General features: G+C 41.4%; 1 protein-coding gene and 1 long non-coding RNA gene across 2 annotated transcripts in view; both read right to left on the bottom strand.

The window, feature by feature from the left end:
- LOC106490368 (stonin-1) overlaps positions 1–24,885 on the bottom strand; it is a 58,176-nt gene that overhangs the window by 18,032 nt on the left and 15,259 nt on the right. Inside the window, exons 3-5 of the mRNA XM_067294558.1 lie at positions 16,183–18,161; positions 6,433–6,635; positions 2,244–2,280 (exon numbers count right to left, since the gene is read on the bottom strand). Of these exons, the coding sequence (XP_067150659.1) occupies positions 2,244–2,280; positions 6,433–6,635; positions 16,183–18,112 (2,170 nt within the window). The 5' untranslated portion in view covers positions 18,113–18,161. The remainder of the gene's footprint in view (positions 1–2,243; positions 2,281–6,432; positions 6,636–16,182; positions 18,162–24,885) is intronic.
- Positions 10,139–14,745, bottom strand: LOC136991558 (uncharacterized). Its single transcript, XR_010883675.1, has 3 exons — positions 14,441–14,745; positions 11,395–11,599; positions 10,139–11,234 (listed from the first exon to the last, which is right to left on the bottom strand). It is a non-coding gene; the product is annotated as an uncharacterized lncRNA (long non-coding RNA).

Raw genomic sequence — 24,885 nt, 5'->3', positions numbered from 1 at the left:
TTCCACTGCTGGGTTTTACTTGATATTTTCATTGCACCTGCTATTGCATGACGATGTCACTGGTCCCTTGCATGAGCAAGGTCTTCCTGTCAAGGAATATAGATTGTCACCGCCAACAGCTGCACAGATGTGACACAGGGATGCCCAAGGTGGAGACGGAGCTAGTTGTTCTGCTTGGCACTAACGGCACCGCTGAGCACATGAAAGCTCAGTGCAGAGGCAGGGCGGGCGCAACCCAGCAGGGCCGTTTCCGTACAGCTGTGCAGCAAGCTGGACACGGCCTGGCGCTGGGCTGTGCCGCCATGCAAACTCGTACGAAGGAGCTCTGCTCGCTGCCCTTTCCTTCTGCCAGCTCCCCAGCCCAGCCATGCCTCCTCCCTCCTCCCTCCTCTGCCTCTGAGTTAAACATAGGTCCCTTCTGCTCCCAGGACGTCCTGAGTTTTGTTGCCCCCCCAACCTTTATTCTTAAATAAGGAAATGGAAGCGAAAGGTATTTTATATTAAATCAAAAAGGCCATCACAATGCTATGCAATGCTAGACTGTATCTACCCACAAACAGAAATCTCTAGTCACACTTTCTTTGTGGGATGGCAAAGCAGAATTTGACTCATCGCATTTTACTTCTTTCAATAAGGCTCCAGCATGGATTGTGAACATCGCTTACAACATGTTATGATTATTACTGTAAAAAATTACAGGTTGCTTTTACTAAGGAAAGAATAGGGCTATAAAATAGCACATACTAGGCATAGCACATACTAGGAAAGTGTCCCAAAAATAAATGCTTTCATGTCATTATTTGTATTCTAGCAATTTAACATCTCACCTTTTCACATACCTCAAACATGTTGTTCACTGGCACTTTTAAATATTGCAGTGTTTAAGTTCCCATTCTGAACGAGGACTATACTGCTACTAGACACATGCTTTCCATTTGCAGATGTTCACTGAACGATACAACACCAATGAAGTGAAAATGTATGTTAACTGTATTTCTCCATGTTTCACAAAATAAACCATTGGTTTGGTTCTGAATGTACAAGTGCTTCCATTCCAGGCAAAATGTTCTCAGTGGAAGATTTGGTGGATTGGTGGTTGTTACCCTTTATCTGTAAGCTGGTCTCAGCTTTGGAAGTAGAGAGCAAGACACCTGTGAAATAATTAGGTCTTATTTTTACTTGCTTGAATTATTTAAACTTTGGAAAATTCTATTTATTTATTTTTATTTCTGTGGAAATTCATCTCTGGATTTGTCCTCATTCACACAATTGACATTAAGTCGGGGTTAATTTAACATGAGTGTTTTATACTTTAAACCCATTCTTTGAAGAGTCACCCCACACATCTCTGCCTTATTCACATATTTCCCCATCGAGGTTTCACTGCTTCACTAGTAACAGCTCATTCCAAGAATGGACTATGAAATTTGTGAAAGTCTTAAATGGTTGCCACTAGTTTATATTCAAATATCCCAGTGATTTTGGAGGAAGTGTTGGATAGGCAAAAACATCATATTCTTTGGCTTACTATGTTATACAAATAACAGGCATAGAGCTGAAACAGTCATTAATGGAATATGGAGCACCGTTCAGCTTTCTGTAACCAACAGTATTTAAGATTAGGAGTGATGTCCCTAGCCCCACTCACATACAGAGTAAAACTTCTTTTACTAATAAATTACCACACTTAATGGTACAAGATCAACTGTCTAATTATAGTAAATGCAAAATGAGCTTGATAAATTTTCAGTAGGGGGACAAGAAACTGCTAGTCTGAAATACAGCTTTATTTTTTTAATCAATATGCAATCTACAAAATGTTATTACAAGATTATCAGCATGATAACAAATAAATTGATATTTTCCATTAAAAATAACAGCACTGCTTCTGAATTATTAAAATAACAGCTAAGAACTACTAACTCCAGCAGTTAGTTACCGTATTTAGTCAATACAAAGAGAATTAAGTATGGAATAGCGGCATGGACAGCAGTACTGCAACTAAGAAATCTGTCAAGTAAAATATGTGTAACTAAAAGCAACATCTGAAAACATCCTTTTTCAAATGTTAAGCACCTTTGGACAATTAATATGGAATCTGGAAAAAAGCAAGCAGCACAAAGATGACAGCAGCTTGGCGGTACGTTCAATGGAGTGCAGCATCATCCTCATTTCTACGGGGCTGCTGGATGGTGGCAGCTAGAGAATCAGTCACAGTCACGGCAAGGCTACAGCTTAGATACCCAGTAACAATCCCTTTCCTCTCTTCTGTTTTCTTTTCTGGCAGAAATAAATAAGCATTGCACTTTGCTTATTTGCTAGTGTCAAGAATCCTCTACAGTTTTTTTTTCCCTATTCATTACCACTATTCTCTCTCTCTCTCTTTTTTTTTTGCTTCTCCTCCTTCATTCTTAGAGACTTTGATGCAGATCCCATTTTGTCGGTTAAAAGACTTCCATTGACTTCAATGGGTGTTTGAATCCAAAATTACATCAAGCACCATTTACATATAGTAATACTGTGAGAAATGAGTAATACTGTGAGAAAGATTCATGCAAAGATAAAGTTTGTCTGAGCAAATACAACATTTGGAAAATAAGTCACACTACAAAAATAGCTGTTCTCATTGATTTCTGCTTAAAATATAAAATACCCCAAACCCTGCTGCTGCTTTGTGAAAGAAACCAAGATAATACCTAAATATGGCCCTGTAGTAAATGTTAGTAAGCGTTTGCATTTTCAGTGACCAGCATAGCTGGAATAATTTCAGTGACGCAGGCACGAGCTGTAGGAAGCAGAGATCAGGCATGTACTCAACCTGGCTCCTCACACAAGGCCAATGCACCTCACAGGCCATTTACAGCTCCAGCCCTGGGATTCTGCTAGCTAGACACTGAGCAGCACAACAGATTATAAAAACTGTTCCTCACCTCCATTCCCCTCCCAAAATACAGTTAAACTACCTATAAGCCAGATTTCCAAAGAATCAAAACCAATACATTTATTCACTATCACCTGCTGTAGCTTTTGTAGAAAATGTTAGCAAATAAGCTGAAACATTGGGAATATTTGTTCAATAGACTATATTCAAGAACATCAGAGAATGAAAAAGAAATATTAGAAAGGGGAAGCCAGGGTATTTCTGTTTTAGTGTGTTGCAATAAAATGGGAAGGTTAGAATTTGATTTAAAAAAAAAGTCAGACAACCCAATTTTTTCTTTCATTAAACTGTAGCATATTTTAAAAATATTTTGACAGCAAGGCATACAAACATCAGTCTGAGACTGAACAGGGCAATTAATTCTGTCTTCAGCTGTGCTAATTGTCAAATTTAAACTAAAAATCATGCATGAAACAGGGTAACTTTCTTTCAGTGTAGCAATGTTTCTGTGGAATGAATTCCCCATGATCCTGATCCAATTCCTATTAACATTAACGGAGAGTCCTGCAGGCCTCAGATGTAAAGCCATGATTCTGCTACATAGATATAGCTACAACTTGACCTTTTGATGTTGATGAGTTCAGTAAGGCTGAATTATCACTTGCACCATACCAGATATAATATGGACTCACCAGCGGGACAGAAGAATTATAGCATGGCTGTTCATCATTTCAGCCATTCAAAGCAATAGATCATATTTTATGGGATCAAGCTAGAAGAAACTACAGCACTAGACTGGTTTCTTAAATGTGCCTTGAGAGACAGCAGAAAGAGGAGAGAACAAAAGCAGCCGTTGCTTCTGCAGGAGCTGTGACGATACCAGACACCGAAAGCCTAGGAAACGCATGCAAAGAAGGGGGATCCTGAGATGGAAAAGTCACAGAAGAGACTGACCGTCCTCTTACTTAAAAAAAGGAAAGATGGGGGCCAGTTGGCAAGACATGCTTTGGACACTTAGCACTGCTAACAGATTTACTGATTTAACTGTGTTAATGTCAGTCAAAACAAGTCAGCGGACCTGACAGCCTCAGACAGAGGTTAGTGCAAGGAACTGAAACGTATAAGCATTTTGCGTCCTCTGCCTCATCGAGCACAAAGATAATAGATATTGTAACTCCATAGTTATACTAGAGCTAAGTGAATTGCAGAGCTCTGCCATGGTACTAAGTAAATACATTTTGCCCTAGTGTACACTATGTCACTTAGTTCAGCTGAGAACTAAATAAACCAAAATTAAATATGAATAAAACAAACTGAACATGACTTGAAGGTGCTAATTGTTTCTCAAGTCAAAACATGTATGGAAGATGCAACATCTGAGACACATTTGGATCACAACTACACTAAAGCATTTGCTTAGATTTATAATAACATAATCTGCTAATAAAATGGGATATATAGAGAAGCCAAAATACCATAACAGTCTATTCGGGGCTTTGGTAATGTAATACACATAAAAAACCTGCCCTCAGGATTTAGTATAGAATCTATTACCCATTTCATTCTCAGTTTCTAAATGGGGGAAAAAAGTTTACTGTGATGAACTATGTTCATATTATGGCCTTCTGTTTCCTCAGATTGATAATTTTCTCAAGGCATATCCCACATATTTCTACTTTTGGAGAATAACATTTATCTGTATTTTTACTCAGCGTTCATATAAACAGTTACAGCTGTGACAAAATATAAAGTGAGACTTAGTGCATTACTATATTTTTATTCTCCAATAATTCAGTTTGAAGTAAGGATAATTTTAGGAAAACTGCAGCAAAAAAGTATCAGGAGCATTTTTAAGTTCATCAGATTGTTTTTTTCAGACCTGGAATTACCCCCTGCAGAAAATGACAAAGGGGTAATGGCTTTGGAAAAATGTTAAAACCCTTCCCTAAATTCCAATATATGTTCAAAACCAGTTAACGTATTAATAGGGGTTAGTAGCTGAGGTTGCCTGCTGAAGTGTCACAGCTTCACTTCCCTTGCGATAGTCTATTCCAGTGTTCTTACCCCATAGAAAAATCCCTTTAGAGGCGGTAGCATGAGAACAATCTCACTTTCCATGCGTGGAAAGACATGTCCGCTATCTTGAAGTTACTCAAAACGACAGTGCAACATGGCCTGCGGTTTCCCAACCAACATCTGGAACTTGAGGCCTAAAGGGGGCCCAGAGCAATTGGTAGTGACTGGAGCTTTTTTTTTCCAGTTCTGCTTGTGTAAATTAGCAAAGCTTCATTGACTTTAAGAGACCTGGACTAATTTACACTTGCTGAGGATCTGTCCCTTGTTTCACTTGCCGCAGTAGCGAAAAAGATTTGTCTAATGCTGGTACAGAAATTTCAGTCACATCTGCCATGTGTTTTTTTGCCCAAGAGACTACATCGAGCAAACCTATAAAATGCTGGGGAGGAAACATTCAGAGCTACAGAAAAGTGAGGAATCTTATTGCTGAACAACTTTTCCCACTCCGCCAATGAAATCACCCAGTTTCTACTCATTAGTTGAGGCCCTTGTAGAAAGTAATGTTACGACTTGTTCTGTTGACATATATTGAGGTGAGCAGAAACGTGGGGGACATAGATTTTCAAACTCCACTAAAAAGTGTAATTGGTCCTGCTGGGCCTTGCACAGATGCTGGTCTGCGCATAAGCATTCTGGCAGTTTTTATTGCTGAATATTGTATGTCCAAGTGACGTGAACTCTTTGAGTGGTGCCATTAGTTTTCAATACAGAGTATGAGATCACTCCCAAGTCACAGATATGCAACAGAAAAAAATACATCACAATCAGTCAATTAAGTGCTCACGTCCTGCAAATCTTTACAAGGCGACGTTACTCATACCACTTCTCCCATAACAGGAAGTTTACTTGAATGTGAGCTAATCAAACAAGTACTGATTTGCAGAATTAAACCCCAAAGCCCTAAAAATAATTCAATGATTGCATTTATCCTAAACTAGATCATTGCACTTTTTCTAACAATAGAATTTCCCATGGAAATGGATTCCTACTAGTATTATATGATGGTGTCTGCTGTCCTTTTTTACTGCATTAGGCAGTTGCCAGCCTTATCTGGATCTTCTCCATCAAGCCTAATCCATTTCTTTTCAATTTCAACCTGTAGTTAGAAAACAACAAACAGGTAGAATTTAGCAAATAACTGGGCACTAAAGCTGTGATCTGCAGCAACAGGGTGAATAAAAGCTTTGACACAGAATCAAAAGACTCCCAGGCCCACCAGACGTCAAAACTGCTACTCCCAGAAATAGCACTGAGAAAAAACAATGCTGCACTTGCAGTTCTGTTTTTCAGCATCATCTTTGATCAGACAAAGAATTATTTTTTAATGATTCTTTTGCTCAAAGTCATTCTCCCAAGTGCATGCAAGATATGGTTAGAATACAAATCACATTGGCTTTGAAAATACTGCACAGGGTGGGGAAGGAACAGGAGAGGAGAACAAGAGAAAGCGACTGTGAACACAATAGTGGAGATACCTGGCAATTGTAAAAAGCTTTCTGAATCACGTGTTTCTGGGGCTGCACATCACTCTCTAGGCCCAGAGACTTGACTTCCGTTCCGGAGGCACAGGCATCGTGAATGACAAACTGCACAGTAGCAAATGGATACCAGTCAGAAGGTATTTCCTGGTCTGATCCAAGCTCTAGTTTGTAAGACAGACTGTGTGGATGATCTGAACCTTTGAAAAGAAAAAAAAAAGAAGCAACCACTATCAGATAATTATTTTTAATTTGTTTACAGTGCATGGTTAATCTGCTAACAAGAGACCATAGCTCTATTTTTTTTTATTAATGCATAGCTGTTATATAATGCAGGATTATTCTATCTGTAATCTTTTGCTACTGGGGCATAAGATGGCCCCTTACTCCTTTTTTCTCTACTTCACCACACCTCTTACAGTCATCACAATTTTACAAATTAATTTGCACAAGATTTACCAGATCCTGCCAGCTTCTCATTAAGCAAGGAGTACTACCAACCTAGGGATTGGCAGCTAAATTCAGATTTTTAGGGAAGAATCTCAGTTTTCACTTAAAAATACATTTCTTACTCTCATGGAAAGGAAAAAAAAAAACTTGAAGATCTCTGTTTAGCCAAGGCAGAGATGCTGCCCTATGTCCAACAACTGCCCTTCCAGAGCTCTCTGCTATAGGAGTTTCACCCGGGTGTTTATTTCAAGTACAACAGCTATCTTGTGTAACATCATTTATCACAGTATGCCTACAGCGGGAAGATAAAGGTGCAGCTCAGAGTGCTGCTCAAACAAGATATATCCCAGCTGCCGGGATGAGGGCTAATCCGTCTCCCTTTCTAGCTTTGCTTTTGCTATGGGAAAAGGACATATCCTCTTTCTTCTAAACAAAAGAATTGCTGAAGGAACTATCATGTTATAAACCACAATCATGAAGGACTGCCCATGCACTGCAGTGTATTCCAGATTTCTCTAATCCAGCCTTAGATCCTACTGATCACTTGCTTCAGAGTTTCTTGTATGTGGGAAAGGTATGGGAAACCATTTCTCCTTCTATTGGCACACAAGAACACCAGGGTGAAAACCCCGCTTTCCACAGAAATTGAGGTCACTAAGTTCACTACGTGCACGAAGCCAATATACCAAAATGAAAAGAATTCTTCATATCACAGCTGCCTCTCCAAATTCTTCAGGGCAAAAAATAGTAATTCTGCCTTTCCCCTCCTCTCCAGTGTTTTAAGCATCAGTATAGAAAACTATCATTTGGCTGCAGGCCGAAAACGTTAACAGAGAAAGGATTGCCCACGTTTTGTCAAATGAAAGCCTGGCAGCATATTTAGTTTTCATCCGTTACACTAAATGGACGGCATCTCAAAGTTTAGGCAAAAACATCCCATTCTTTATGTATCCACTTTCTCCAGCGGCAGGAATCAATCTCATCTCAGAACGAAGGAGATGCTCACGATGGAATTAACACATGCTGAGCTTTATCCATCCCATGGGAATAGTCAATATAACACACCACATCCACAGGCTCACAAGCATTTCATAAGGCAAAAAAAAAAGGGGGGGGGGACTTCCATAAAAGGTTGCCAAGCCTATAGCAGTTCTCCCTGGAAAAATGGCTACGTCTATGACAGATCCCTGCCAGCCTGCCTGAGGAGCACCGAGCACGGGAGGCTCCTGAAGGAGAACTCAAGTCAGCAGCCAAAGCAGTTCCCCACCTCACTTACGCTGCAGGCTGAACCCGTGCAGTGGAGTTGCATGTGTCCAAGTGTCCCCTGTGACCCGCCTCAAAGCCTGCCTGAGCCCAGACCCCCTGCGCACGCACTGGTGTCCAGGCAGCTCAGAAAGGAGCAGAGGCTGGACTCAAGGGTAGGTTGGAGACACAGTCGAGACCTGGCCAACCTGGCACATCTGAGGATTTTTGCAAAGTTCTCACCACAGCCTTAATTCTGCTTCTACTAAAGCCCAATAGGGAGCATATTTTTAAAAAATCATTGATGTCTTCAGGAAGAAAACATTTCAGATCTTAGTAGATAATTTATGTTTGATCAGTTTTGATGGACAGAGTTCTACTAAACACACTTGTCTCTAAGTTCACCAGAAAACCTAAGTCAATAAATAGTCCTCCAGATTTCATATTAAGTCTGGCATAAAGTTAATGAATCCCCAAAAATCAAGTGTTGAAGTGTTTGAAATTCATACATTTGTCTTAAACATACTCATAACATTCTATTTAAATTTTTTTACTAGTAAAGTATTATTAATTTCTTAATTAATAATACCCTCCCTCTTCCTTAATATGATGTTCAACAACAGAATTAAATTTGTTTGGAAGAAAAGGTGAAGGAAGGGGAGAAAGGAATGGGAAAAGTACTTTGGAGTATCAGCCCCCTCAGTTTCAGATGGAAGGATCTCCAGCTCTTTCTCCTCCTTTCTTTTTACTTCACTTTTTTCACGTTTAAAAATAATAATAATCAGTAGCTTAAAGAGCTATTTGCTGAATGCAAGTGTTTTTCTCCGTCAGTTCATCCCCAAGCCATGCACACAGAAACACAGCAGCATTGTTATAGCCAAACATTCAGGATAAGAGGCATGGCAGTGAGCAAGTGCATTCCTTGCCTGGTTGGCCTCTGTAAATGGTTGATTTAAAAGCAACCCCTACAGGCTTGCTTCCTTTAGTATACTGCCTTCGATCCTTATTATTTTAAATGTTTCTTCTTTCTGTAACTATTTTTAATATTACCAGAAGACCTGAACTGGATTTCAGAAAATTATGCTACAGGCACCAGTTAAGAGTCTTGCACCATAGAGCAGCATCAGACACTGATCTCGAAGTCTTATCTCGCACCTCTCCCAGACTTCTTTAAAGAAATGTGAATCACGACAGAGCCAGCAACCACTCCACTCCATGGGATTAGCTGCTTCCTTCTGCCAAAGTACAACTCTAATACAGACTGGTTACAGAAATATTGTAGGAAGGGGTAAAACAACTTGCATTCATAAATGCAAGGGCCAGATCCATAAAAGGGACTGCCAGGGATCGCTGCAACTAATGCCTAAGTCTTGAGTTCTGGGAATAAAACTTCCCTAAATATATCAGGCACAATAGCTCCTTTAAAGGCAAATGGGGAGAGGTAGGAGCCCAGCAATGGCCCTCAGAAGAGCCAGCACCAAGTGAGGGAAAACCTAGCCAAACAACGGGAAATGCTGGAGAGATCAGATGGAAAAAATCTCACCCCCCTTGCAGACGTTGCAACCTACCTGTAGCACCAATCAAGGCACAACCTCCATACTTAAAAACACACAAAAACAAACAACCGCCCTCCCAAAAAACAAACCATGCTCACAGACCAAAAGCAGCAGCAGTGTTGCCTTTACATAGTGGCCTGCTGCTTACTTCTCTTGCACATGGGTTGGGCTCAGTCACCCACGCAGCCATAAGGCAAGGCTGGGCGCAGGGGCTGAGTAGGATGCTTTTTACTCCTTGCAGTTACTGTGATTTGTGCTGAACTCAGTGCTTCCAGTATATGCTAGACATTAGCCACTTCTCTGCATACACTACAGGATCAGGTCCTCCAAGGCACTCAAGCAAAAAGATACCTAATTTGCAAGCCCATAAAGGTCTTTGGCCAAGGAGCAGGATGCCAGAGGCGCACAGCATGGGGCTAAAGTCTCAGGACAATAAGACAATACACACAGATAGGTAAAACTGTAACATTAAAGACTTTATTACAGAAAGTAATAAAGTGCCATGTGGTGCATGCCTTGTCCACAATCTGCTGCTGGTCATCCCTTGCTGTGGCCAAGCATGTTTCTCCTGCAGTAAAGCCCTCTTAGTCCAGAGGAAATTCACGGTCTCTCTTCCAGACTGCCTGGACTTGGTGGAACGGTGCTGTCAGGGGTGAGCCTCTCCATCCTGTACCTGCCATCGTCCCAGCAAGAGCTGCAGCGATAGCAACACCAGTGGCGAAGGAGACCGACACAAGCATTTCTCTTCCCAGCCAGTGAACTGCAGTGGTCATTCTGTCTCCAGCACCACAACCTACCTGAGCCATGCTCATCATGGCTGTGAGGACCTGCACTGCTCTCCAGCAGTGGGGCTGGGATGCAGCTAGGCACTGAGCAGGCCATATGTGTGCCTGCACGCTCCTGAGTAGGGCAGCAGTTTGGTAACACACTTTGTTGACCTGTTTTATCTGCTGTTTTCTGGGTTGGAATGCACAGACTGCACAACTACATCAACCACAGGTGAAGGGTCCAGGGAAAACAGCAGCAGGCACAACACTGAGGTGGCATGTCATGCCCTGGCCAGGATAGTGGCTCTTTCTGCCTTTGAGTGTATGGTTTGACTGAGGATCTGAGGAGAAAGGTGTTGTCCAAGAGCAGCAGCATCTTGTTTGCAGTCCATTTGTGGCAGAAGGAAAAGGATGTACATCTAGGGGCTTCTGGTGACGAAATTTATCATCTTCTTGTCATTGGAGAAAGGCCTCCGCAGAAATGAGTAGCAACAGGCATTGCCTGGAAAAATATTTTGTCTTCTGAGAAAAGGAATCCAGAAACAACCACTGTTTGGATTTCCCTGGAGAGATGTCTGATGGCAGATGTCCATCTGAGCCCAGACAAAGGCATATGGGCTGTTCTTCTTGCCCTGCTGCTTGACAGACCTGTTAGACATGGCATAGTTGTGATTCAGTACCACAAAGCACTTGAAAAACATCAGGGAGGCAGAGCACTCTTGATTTAGTCTGGATGTTGGGACTCGGTAAGTTCTGGGATCTTTTCTTTCCCCTAGGTTGTAACCTGCAAAGGCAGAGAGACAATAGTTTTGAGAGCTGAGTAAGGCTACTGCCCTGGGTCCTCTGGAGCAGCCTCCACTGGACCCTTTTCCCTACTTGCAAAACACAGGACCCCAGCCTATGCCCCTCATGTAGCAACATCAAGGCCAGAATGAGGTACTTACTGCTTAACTTGTGGAGAAGTCTCTCTGCCCAACACTGAGCCATGGTCAGAGCGCGGAGCAACCTGTTCCTGCCGGCCGACAGGCAATGAAGCAATCGACCAACACTTTGGAAGACAGTGAACACTGTCTTAGTTTTTGCCTAATATTGGCCAGTCCTTTTCATCTCTGCTCTGTGAACCTATTGTTTCCTTGGCCTTATATTACACTGGAGTTGGAAGAAAAGAAAAAGAGAGGCTGCATGTACAAAATCTTTTCGGAAAAAAAAAAAAGTAATGATGAACAAGTTAGATGTTGGCCAGAAACAGAGAAAACACAGAGGTGCAGAAAGACAAGAGGGTTGGGGCGGGCATGGCGTTAAGTCTGTACAACTGCCCAGTGGAAGCGAAGAAGAAATATTCAGAGGTGAGCCTAGCTATCCAATATGTGGCCAATACATAAGCATCTGGCCTGATGGAAATGAATGACTCCTGAAAGGAGTGATTGGGATAATTTGGGGAGATAACTGCACTTTTACTAGCTAATTTAGGAGACAAAGATCCTAGGTCTTAAGTGTCTAGGCAACTGGATAAGACTTTCGTGAACTGGGAGAGCTAAGCCTTCCTTATTTTATATTTATCAACCTGGCTCTTATTTCCTAAAAATGTTCCAAATTCTTGTTCTCTTCCTCTAAAGAAGAAAAGCAAAAAATAAAACTAGGAGATTCAAATTGTCATTTAGCATTCATATTGCACTTCACAAATAATTAGGAATCGAACTTTGCTGCCCTCACTCATCCTGTTTAGCACTCATTCACCTGTAAGAGCAGCGGTCAAGCAAGTCACCTTGATCTGAGAAAGGCTTGTGGAACCAAACAGTTTAGGCCAAAAGATGTGCTGGTAGAGCTACTTTAGTTAAGAAGTAATTTTATTTTTGCTAAACCAGTTCCAGTGCTAAAAGTCTTATTTTGATCATGGGAACATCAATAATTATTAATAACACATTTGTAATAGGATCATTAGAAGTTAACAACTCACTGTAGTCATGTCTAAATGGGTGCATTTACCCATATTCCTGGGAGAAAGGCATAGGAAAGGGGAACAAGAAGATACCATTGCCAAAGAGCTGTCTGCAATGGTGCTGACACCAAAAAGAGGTGGCAGGGGCAGCAATGGAGCTCAAGTATAGATGTCATGGCTAGGAGTTTCCACCAGTTCAGAAAGCAAAACCAGCGCGAACTCAAGGTTGCTATGAGCCACCTCACAGCTACTAACCACTACGACCGTCTCAGACACCAGAGTCCTTGCTTAGACACTAAAAGGCAGTAGCAGGGCTCCCAGCAGCCACAAGCTCCCTGGGCTTCGTTTCTCTGTATTGCTTAATCACTGCTTCCTCACTACAGCTCCTTCACGGGGAAGAGGAGGAGGAATAATCAACGGAAGAATTGTTGCGATACACAACTGTCCTGCGATGGCTGTGTCACACAGCAGGAAACGCCACAGGGCACAAACACACGCAGCAAGAGAGTAAGACGCAGTGACTACAAGTCTAGTGTCTCCCCGGCTCCCAGGGCTGTGCAGGTTCACACAGTTTCTTCAGTGCAAAGACTGGCCTCAGTACTGTGCTGAAATCATAACACGTGCTGCATTTCCTTAAATGATGCCCTAGCTGATTTCACAAACGTAGGCTCAATTTGCTGAATTTCATTAGACCAACACTTCAAAGTACAAGGCTTTTAAAGTATTTTTTAAAAATCAGTGCTAGCTTTCAGGCCCCACACCCTCCATTTATATACCTAAATAAGCATAGGCAGCTTCTAAAAATCTGGGGCATCTCACAGCTGCCACAGACTTTGCTTGGACAGCACCCTTCCAAGGACGCACTTTAGGAGGAACTAGTGGATACTAACATATTTTGATGGCTATAAATGGAGTTACAATGTATCTGTAGGCAACTTGTTTTTTTCTTTTTTCTTTTTTTTTTCTTAGTCTTGGACAAAGGCTTTTTGAAAGCAAAAACATTGGCATGTTTTTCTCCCTGCAATAAACGTATTATGAAAGTTTACATATTTCTATTAGTCTGACTGCCTCCAGATTTTTGGCACGCCTCAGGACAGTTCTATTTTTAAAATCTTTACTGCATATAGAATACTAGATAGAAAGCTTTAAAATTTGACCAGGCAGTATTACTACTGAAATATTTTCTAAAACGCACGAACATTTCAAGGATACAGATGATTTTGCAGATCTTAGCCAGAGGAACTATTCAAATGTCAAAAGTTTAAGCTACTGTTAGAAAATAATTTAAAGCTGTAGAATGCCACAGAAAAGGTTCTTACTTTTAAATACCATAAATCTGAGTTTAATTGTGCACAACAAATCTTAAGGTGAATGAACTGCAGGGAATTAAAGACTTTGGAAGAATCATAATCTTCTGTAAAATTGCCTGACTAAAGCTACTGACTGATCGTGCAGAAGCATATCTACATTAAATAGCAAAAAATATTAAAAGCTGCCCAAGCAGCCAGCCCCATAAGCTTTGGGAAAACACAGAGGCCGTAGTAGCGCAGTGAGAACCCTAGCAGACAGAAGTGACATCCGTATTTACAGGCTTTGAAGCCCTGAAGAATTTTATGTCCATTAATTCTCCCACTTCTCTCCATCAGCTCCTCGTCCCGCTCTATTTTCTGGTGAGACAGACCTCCCCTTACTGCCTCCGTTATCCCCTCTCCTCCCTCCGCGCTTTCCACCCCGCTCTGTATTTCACTTGTCTCCCCACCACCAATTCTCCCTTGGCTTCCTGCCGAGCATTAGCCCATCTGCTGGCGCTGCGTCTCCTTCTTGCTCCCACGACCACTTTCTTGGCAGTCCCCGGCATCCTCTCGGAGCAGAGCATGAGACTACGCAGTTAACAAGCTGAGGGAGGAAGGACGGGCTCTTTGCGGGCAGACAGCCAATTCGGGGAGGACTGGGAGAAACCACACAGCCACAGGTCAAAGCCAACCACAGCTTCTCCCAAAGCAAAAGCCGGGGAAGATCAAGACGGAAGGCACATGGCATCGTTCCCGAACCTGATCACCGCAGAGGTGGTGTCGTCCCTCCCACAGCACGCATCAACGCAAATGGAAAGGCAAAATTGCTCCAGGTTTGAGAGATCTCCGCTCCTAAGCAAGACCCAACCTACAAACAAAAGGCATGCACATTTCCATGCAACATCACCAGGAAAAAAAAAACTAGTTCTAGTCTGCCAGGAAATGCAGTAACTCGTACTCTCACAACTGCTGCATTAGCACGTTGACAGAGGATGCTTTGCTTTCGGTATTAAAGTGCCTTTCCAATCTAGTTCACACATAGGCTCAGGAAAACACTCCCCATTCATTGCTTCTGCCTCAGTTTTTTTTGTCTAGCTAATATTTACGCAACAGAAGTAATGATCAGAAATATTCAAGTACCAGATTAAAAAAAAAAAAAAGGATATCATAATGACTTAAACAATATAATTTGCAGTTAGTTAAAATGAGAAAAAATCTTCAGGAGGTTTTTTTTTTTTTATATATAGTTTTGAAAGTGAACTCTTGACTGATCACACATCTAGCTGTCTGAACCACTGAGTGGATATGTCAAGTCTGTAGCAACATATGTGAAACCTGCACTTAAGAAGATTAAATCTTTTCTGGACATTTTAAAGAGGTAGTTAGGCCAGACAGTTAGTACTCTGCAAGTCTAATTCGATTCATTTGTTAATTCTTCACCCTTAACCCAGTCTCAAAAGTACAGTTTTTGCAGATATTTTAGGTAAAACAGTTTAATAGACGCCCTCATCCTACAAAGATCCCCAAAGCCTCAAATACATATAATGCATATGCAAGGAAAGGATCAAGTGCCTTCATTCTGCAGCACTTATAACAGAATAAAACATTTCTCAGGATTTTTTAATGTCTTTAGAAAAAAACTATGTAGTTCTATTAATCTGATAACATGACTAAAATGGGAATTTTAAAACCATATATTTATATTTTACTTCTCCAAAAACAGTACTTTCCTGATTAAATTAGACTAAATTAACTATTTTACTTAGTGGAAAATTACTACTCCCACATGCATGACTGTAAGCTTAACTGGTTTTATTGCTGCAAGTATTTATAGTTTGGTATCACCACCATAGAGAAATAGGAATATAACCGGAGGTGTCTTTTGTCAGCATGATTATTTTCATGATCATACAATCTCAATGTATGAACCCATAAATGAAGTAGTAGATACCAGTCTTGGCAAAAGCACAGTCAATTTGCTACAGCAAGTTTGACCACAGCATCTTCTACTTATATATCATACCTACCATTTCTTAAAAGGTGCTAGAAAGCCAAGATTCAACAGTTACAATACCAACTTTGCTACTAACTAGGTGACACTGAGCAGGCAAATCATTTCACCAGCCAGTGTTTGCTTCCCATCCCACTATGGCCCGGATGGTTTATGAAAAGCATAAACCCGTCCTCCTTTCTTACTACAAACCTGAGGTTTACTCAGAATGATGAGATCCATTTCCATGGTAAAGCCTTGTGATACTGGACCATTATAATGAATGATAATAATACATCTGCCTGGATCAAACAAATTAGGAAAATACCCTTTAGGAAAAAAAAATGAGGCCATATTCTCCTTTTTCTTAGAGGTTAGCTCCTACTGACACCACTGCACAGATACAAATTAGAACTACTCAAGCTGATGGAGCTACACAGCATAAAAACATTGTGCAAACCCAGAGAAGATCTGCACCCAAGCCCATTATTTTATAGCACAAATTATTTACTTGAGTTTTTATCTGGAAGCCTGTCTATCTTCCACACAACAGCCCTATAGGCACTTTCATATTTTGCCGTTCCAACTGAGACTTGTATTACAGGATCAGATTCAATCTCATGTAAAGAACCAAGGCATGTTCTTCTATTCATTTTTGCTTTTAGGGACTTCTGTCTTTGGAGGTTCATGGTCCAAAGTGCTTTGATCCACTGTGCAGGAACTGGAAAGCGTATCATAACATTTTCACAGTACTTCACAGAAGGCAAACGTGTTGGTATCAGAGCAGTTGAAGACATGTTTATAAAAGCCTGAAGTTCTATATATGCTCCCTGAACCACGACAGCAGCCTTCACAGAAAACGGAAGGTCTTGTCCATTATACTGTGTCTTGAAACGCATTAGCTCCAGCCTACAGGCATCAGGAGGTGTAAACTTAATAATTCGTGATTGCTCAAATTCCTGTGTTTTAACACAGTTATGGAAATGGTAATCTAGAATATCAATCCATTTCTTCTCCTTCTCAAAGTAATGTTCATCCCTTTTCTGGAGTTCCAGATCATTTAAAGTTAAAAAGCAGTCAGTACTTCCATTCACAAAACATAAACAATAAATGTGTGTGATGACAGCACTTTCCACAAGTTTTCCTTCTGCTTTAGTGATTTTACCCCAAAAGTTGTCCACTACTTCTAGAGTCATTTCTTGTTCTTCATAATTTCTCTTTTGTTTAGAAATGCTGGGAAGTTTCATAAGCTCTTCCTCAACTGTTACAAGGAAATCAGTGAAGTCATTATAATCTGTGGTTCCCAGCTTTAACATCTGCTCAGCCTCCGGTTCATGGATCACTTCTACTTTGGGATGATACTTCCTTTTCTCTGTGTAAGACACACACTCAATCTTCACAGTATGGATTTTTCCTGAAACATTATAGCTCTCCAGTTTGGGTTCTGAAAGCTTACAGTGTGGTTGCAGCTGGAACTCTTTGAAAGGCTTCTCAAGGCCCTTTTCATAATACATTTGTAATATACCCCCAGGTAGGACTTTAAGGTAAATAGGACCCCATTGCCGAGATGACATCATATTCTTCTTCTCAGGAATTCTCAGCATGAACGGCCATCCATCTGCTTTCTGACTCCTGAACAGACCGTGCGCGACGGCAGACGAGAGGTTGTGCCACACATGCGCGCTGGCGGCGGGCAGGCTTCCCACAGTGTCAGAGCTATCAGTTTGCAAGTGTTCGAGCCTTTCGCAGATGTAGCTGAAGGAACCCTGATTAAGGCTCTTCTGATCATGGCAAGTTTCTTTTTCTTTAGAATGACAAACATTTCTGTCGAGCGCTTTGTCCTTCCTCTGTGTGTTAACGTTAGGTGGCGATGTGCTGAGCGAACACCCTTCTTTCCAAAAAGGACTGGAAAAAGCACAGTCACTCTGGAAGTATGGGAAGTGCTCTGGTGGCTCTCCCAGCTCATCGCTGCTTTCCTGCAGATTAGGATTTCCTTTATCTGTTGATTTGGAGACTAAAATCTTAACTGGATTATCATCAGTCAAGGCGTTCACAGGAAGGCTGCTCAGTTTCTGCGAAGTTAAGGAAGAGCAAACCCCAGGTGATGGAAGACAGTTACCTTTTGATGGCCATTCAGGAATAGGACAAAGGATATGGATCCCAGGCTTGGGGATACATGGGCTTCCTGGGTAGTCTCTAGTAGGTGTAGTAAGTGGAGAGTTACTGGGAGGTCCAGGACTTAGGTAAAAGTCAACTACAGGAGAGGAGAGTGGAGTGCTGCCTGTAGAAGATGACCTACTTGAGGATTCAGGCACATTAGAGAGATTGAGCTTAAGGCCATTTGCTCTACAACTACTCTGATTTTCAGCTGATTTCTGAGGAGACTGGAAGAGCGGCTCATCATCGAAGGTAACCCAATTTGCTGGATTTGTGGAACACATCTTGTAGGAAAAAGTTGAATCACTTGCACATGTATCACCCGCAAACCATCTATTAAGAAAGAACAGACAAGATCAGAAAAAAATTCTCTTGAAAGACAAAACAAAGAAACCTGATCCTTACAATATTCAAACCACATGAGGCTTACAACTTGCATGTGATTTGCAAATCTGACCTACTTTGTGTTTTACATGTATAATCTGAGACAACCATGCAGAAAACAGTGAAACTGCCCCAAAATCCCCACTTTTCTCCCAGGCTGGGGACCTAAGCATTATGCTTTGTTTAGAGCACCTGGTGTATGCAGGCACTATGTCAGAGACAACAGAAAGTCCTACAGGTGTGCAGGACTGTTTGCACAGTGTTTTCCACTACACAGCCTATCAGTAGCTTGTAATATGGGCAGAGATTTTCCATACTAGGCCTCACCTGCAGATGAGGTCCCACCACCACCACTAAACAAGGTTTTACTAAAAATGATGCAGTTGTTTCCAAAAACAAATTCAAGGCAGAAAAAACGTTTGCAATGTTGTCTGTTGAAAAGCTGCAGCAGCTCAGTACTGATGGCAAAGGTATACATACTACATCAGTCGGGGCAAAATGCTTCCACCAAGATAATATATGCAATTAACAGCCCCCTCCTGAGGCCTCTGAAAGGCAGATGTCCTCATTACGTGATGGGCACGGGTGATAGGACAGTCACAAGAGGATCTCCAGGGGAGAGGTGGTGGGGGCATATTGCTGCCATCAGAGCTGGCCTGGGACCGTAACCCGCTCCGTGCTGCTGTCCAAAACACCTCCTGCCAGGAGCAGGATGCACAAATTGGTCCCAGGCACTTTCCAGAGCTGAGCAGGAATTGCTTCACTTCAGTTCCTCCAACTCTGACTTATCCTCTTAGAGACTGTGGGCAGGTCAGAGTAGGAAAGTTGGGGGGGGGGGGGGGTGGCGACGACATTAGACTCATAAACAAGAAAGAGCCTTAAGAACAAGCAGTACAGCCCTCTTGAAGGGTAGCTTACAAGCACCCACCATATACAAAAAGCTGGTGAAACACAAGTCAAGGACAACTAACAACATATGCATCTGCTAAGCACCGAATTGGCTGACAGCCTGGAAAAAGTACTGTTCTTTTAAATCAATTAATAAATTACACTTCATCAAACAAAATATTTTTGGTAAAGGGCATTGTTGGATGTCCTCTGAGCAGGACTGTAAGCAGTAAACAATTAATCTTGCTCCTGCAGTCTTAAATCATGCACTGAAATTTAAATGCTCACTGTATCCTTTGCAGGATGTCTTCTCGAAGTTTTTCCTTCCCACTGCTCACAATTGATGAAGCAGCAAAAAACAAACTGCTAACGACTGCAGAAGAATCAAGCACCATGATGATGCACCACAGGGCTTATTTACACGTTGTTCATTTGGAAAAAAAGTGTCAGGGCATATTCACATGTGCCTGAAAGCACAGGGAAGGCAGAGTTCATATATACAAAACCACCTGTACATACACTACCGTGTTAGTTAGGGTTAGAGAATGATGACTTAAAGCCAATCCTCTTCTCCCCACGCATGAACAGCCATAGTGAGGCCATCTACTAATCACACAGCAAAGGTACACCTACTACAGCATATAATCCCACCATCGCAAAAGCCATTCTTTATCTAATAACATTTAGAGAACAGTTAGTTTCTGGAGATGACAAAGTTCAGCCAAGTAAAATCTTATGCTATGCTACAAGTCGTTATTTTTTAAATTTCACCATTATTTCTTGGCCAGTTTATAGCCTTTAGGAAGGTATCATGAACTGTGGCACAACGTGCTCACTTCACTGCTGAACAAACAAGAGCTTGGAATGGAGATACTTTAGCCCTTCATTATTTTTTGAACTCTTGACCTTTTTGTTCAGTAAAAATATTTGCACTATGCTAGTTATTTTATAGGAATTCTCTCCACTTAAAAAGAGAGAGAAAATGAGTGAACATGTTACAAATGACTGTTTCACAATTCAAACACAGGCAGCTCTTAGTGTATCCTTCACCCACACAATCGCTTCATCAAAATAAAGCAATGGGAAGAAAATCACAGCTATTTGGTCTCTGATTTTGTCATAACTTTTTTCTCTTATTCTGCACCCTTGCTTTCCAGCACTGTTCACTGAGCAGTACCTATTGATTATTTCTACAGCCAGAAAGTTTCAGAGTTTTCAGGCTGTAAATCTTGCTCCATCTCAACATGCCTCTCTCTTCTGCTAATGACAGCTTACGTGACACTAACTTAAAGCGTTGCTTTTTCTGTAACGGCCAGGACAAAAGAATTCAGGAGCACCCGGGTAAGGTCGGCGGCCGGAGGAAGCAGGCTCAAATGCTGCCATTAGGGACTCGGGCATTTACAACAGATGAGTGACTGCGAGCAAGAGAAAATACTGAGGGCAAAAAAAAAAAACACGCTGAGCAAGAAGAGTGAAAGAATTCCTATCTAAATGGGCTCTTGGGATGAATGCATGGATAGAGCATAAAGCGAAAACGGAAATGACAGTGAATTCAACAGTCCGACAAAGCAAAGCTATTCTATCTAATTGCAAGAGCACCAAACTGGCAAATTACAGGAAACTAAGATGTGTGAATGAAAAAGAAAATACAAAGTGAGAAAGGAAGTAAATACAAATACTGGTTACCGTAAAGAATGCATTTTGCATTATATTCCCCTTTCTGTCATTAGAACTAAAGTTTCTCTGTGTCCTTTATTATTTCCAGATGTTGGGTTTTTTACCTCTACTTTTTCTAAATGTGATGGTTACAGATTATTTTGCAGATATTTTTCTGTTATAAAACATACTTATAAAGATGCTTGAAAGTTACCTGCCAAATGCTTAACTTCAGTCAATAAATGTCTATGAAGAAAAACACTTTTGCAGGTGCATCTCACATCTGCAGTTACAATACCATTTCTGTACCTGTCAAAGACTGTAGCTTTCACCTTCTATTACTTTTCCAGAAATGTATTTTTCAAAAAAATGTGACTGATAAAAAAAATACATACCCAAGAATCAAGCGTTAAAATATATAGCAATTCTGTTATAATTGCTTACTGATCACCAGAACTGACCACTGGGAAAGGAGAAAGATCCAAATGTATCTTTTAAAACTATTTATAGAATGTAATACTAATAAAAGGAAACACACCCTCTCATATATTATGGGTACTACTAGTGCCACTCATCTAGTATTTAAAAGAAAACATTTACAGTCTTATGCTACATGATGTAGTTTTTCTCTGATGCTTTTACATCCGCAGAACAAAACTAGTATCTTATCTCAAGATCTTTTCTGCCTAGCAAGTGCTTCAACATTCCTTCTTAAGAATTAAGATAGTCTTCCTTTAAATGGCAGTAAAATAGAACTTTAAAATAGATCTGGTTTTACTCTTAAGAAGCTACCATGGGACCCATATAAACATAACCCAAAAGTTTTAGGTAACAGGAAAACAGTACAAGATGCCATGGATCTCTATTACAACATATGTTATGCAGCCCATAACAGTTAAATTACAAGCATGTGTGGCATCTCATTCAGAAATGTGACAGGAAATACCATTTTTTAAATATTAAAATTACAAAGAAAAAGGCTGGCTGAAATAACAGTTGATCCTAAATTCGTCAATACCAGTGAATCCAAAAGCTGAAACTCAGCTCAATTCATCCTGTTCTGCCTGAAAACAACCTCCACATTCATCAGGTTAACTCAGCCCTCAGCATTTCACAAACAGAAGTTGTGGCTTAATTTCTTCACTTTAATGCCGCAGGGACGTAAAGAAGAGCATTCCTGCCCTGTTATTGAGAGACCTTATAGGCCATAGCTATTACTGGCTCTGTTGTTGCTTCTAAAATCCCCGACGAAATCTGCTGGTGAAATATTGCTCAACATTGGTGCCTTCCTGGGGGACACCATCATCTGTTCCCACACAGAAACCAGGAATAGCAAGTTCCTACCCCCTCCAAGGTGCAATGTGAGGTACTAGCTTCCAGTGGCCCCACAGGCTGGTGGCCAGCTGGCCAAGGTGCCACCTGCCACCCCACCACACGATGGGCAATTTTTTAAGATTGAAGAGAAACGGGGTCAGCTAACGGAAATGGGCTGCCTGGGGGTGACAGGGATACACTTTCCTCCTGCAAAGCATGAGGCAAGTGCACGTAACGTTTAGTAGACTGTACTCATACTCCAAGATACAGAGGAAGGCATAATTTTATAAATGCACTCATTATTATCTCTCTAGCTCCTGAGACCATTGTGGCTTCAACACTATTAAAGCTATATATTCTCTAAGTTCTTGATGCAACACCTGAGCACACATCTCATGCGTGCCACTTCCACGGTGGTGTTTTATTGGGTCAACATAACTAATGGCTTCCAATTCAAAAAAAAAGTCAACTCAGCAACACGCATATATCTTATAATACACACACACACACACACACACACACACACACACACACACACACACACACAGAGTGTGTGAGAAAGCAGTTAAATAATCCCTTCAAAACAAGCTGAACCCTCCACAGGACCTACTCCGTGTGCAGACCACCACCAGCAGTCACATTTCTGGCCTCTCGCAGCGACAGCTCTCAGGTTCAGACCATCACCTGTATGGTGTTTGTTTTTAAAGCCAAATCCGATTTTGTCCATTTTTAGCCATTTCCTCATGGCTTTGCACCTGCGAGCTAATGCCTCCGCGTGCCCAGAGGCCCCCGGGCCAGGGCTGCCCACCCACAGTCGCTTGGCGCCCCTCGGGGACCACCACCCTCAGACAGGTTTCATTGCTGCCCCATGAGATCCTCCTAACCGCTGCTCCCCAAGATCCCACATTTTATATGTAATCTCCTGCCCGTGGGAACTAAAGTCAGGGTGAGCCAAGCCACCTAAACCGCTGAGGTAGCCCATGAGGACCTGAGAGTTAAAGCACCCCAGAAACGCAGCATCCACAAGGACTACGGACCCCACAAACTACTACACATCAGCACATGGTACCGCTGAGGTCTCCGGTGGACAACGTCGTTCACTGTGCACATGTGAAACAGAAATTCAGGCGCAAAACTCTGCATACGGCGCACGATGTGGTCCCATAATGATATCACATGAGTTGTTATGGTTTATTGTACAAATATGAAGACAACTCTTAAAGCGTTTTGCCATAAAGCGTAATGATTTCAGAGGAAAGTATAAATTCTCATTTTAAGTAACAAAGGGCATATGGCATGTAAAATATCCTCATGTTTGTAAACGCTTGTAATATCTACATAAAATACGGCAATTTATCTCCGCATTTTACAGCCATATTCTTTGCGCCACTGTTTTGCTTATCAGTTAACTACACAAAGAACGTAAAGCACACCTTCCATGGAAAAAACTGCTTGATTTATGCTGATTTCCCACAAATTTTATTTTGAGACTACATATGGCTGAACTTTTACTTAACTGCTCTACTTCTGTTAGACAAAGAAAAAAACAGTTCTCCAAACTATACTTTTGAAATAAACACAACCAAGGGGCATAATTGACTGCAAAGACATATACATAGATTAAGTCTCCCACTGCATTACTCATTTCATTGCTTTCAGAAAATAAGTTACTGGTGTAACATCCAAAAATACACACAGACTTCAAAGTGTAATGTGAACTTATATTTACATTGCTCATTCTCTGGGGTATAAGCACATCTGGGAAAAGCTCTGAACTTGTAGCTAATCTGTTTAATTTGGAATTCCTTACTCCTGGCCCCAAAAGCTATAGGAATTAAAAGCTTTCAGCTTTTGACAGTGCTCGTGTCACCAGAGTAAAGGCGGGGGTAACTCACGCAAACACCTTTCACTGTAACTCTTTTTCATCTCAAGTCAAAGGGGAGTTTGTGAATAAGGCGACTGATACTTGCACACATAGGTCTGAAAAATCACCGACATTTTTAAGGGTACCAACATAACACTGCTTCCTTGTGTCCCACACAGCTTAAAGTTGGAATGGGAATAAAGCAAATCTCCCTGCCAGACCTTGCCTATGCCAGGGAAAAATAAAAAACAAAAAAATCAGTACCTATGATGCAAATACTACAGCAAACATAAAAGCATGACAGATTATTACGTCATTAAAATCTGTCAAGTCCATTAACTGGCCCAAATGCTTTATCACTGGCACTCCCACACTTTGCTGGTCAATGAAGCACTCCCCACCCTCTAAATTTTTAAAGATCACCATATGCCCTTAGCATCACCCTTGCAGGTGAAAATATTTAGCAGCTGCATGCTATCAGCAGACCACCTACCAAAATCACCATGAAAATCCCCAACTTCTGATTGCCGGCAGGGCACAGAGAAAAGGAAATAGCAGCCGGTGCCATTCAGCACCAGCATTTTTATGTTAATAAGAGAGTTTCTCAGATGAGTTCCTACACCAAAAACTTAACTGGGGAAGGGAAATCTTTATGATGATATATGTTGTTCCTTCACAGTGCACCCACAGTAGGACTTTTAGGTTTTGGAAAGTCAGCTGGCATCGCAGTATGTGAACGCAGTCCAAGTAGACACAAAGTTTACTTTTCTTGCTGGGGAAAAGGACAAGGCAGAGGCTAATAAAAGCTTCTAGTGAGCATGGTTTAACACGGCTTGGTGCATGGGGGACTTACTACCATAAGGGCAAATAACAACAGTTACAACAGCAGCAGCACTTTGTGCGCGCCGGGCAGAGCACCCAGGGCTCGGGGTGGAGGCTGCAGTGACGTCC

The sequence above is a fragment of the Apteryx mantelli genome, chromosome 3 (genome assembly GCF_036417845.1).
Source record: "Apteryx mantelli isolate bAptMan1 chromosome 3, bAptMan1.hap1, whole genome shotgun sequence".
Taxonomy (NCBI): Eukaryota; Metazoa; Chordata; class Aves; order Apterygiformes; family Apterygidae; genus Apteryx; species Apteryx mantelli.
Note: the sequence above shows the minus strand (reverse complement) of the source record. Positions and strands in the feature narration are given on the sequence as shown.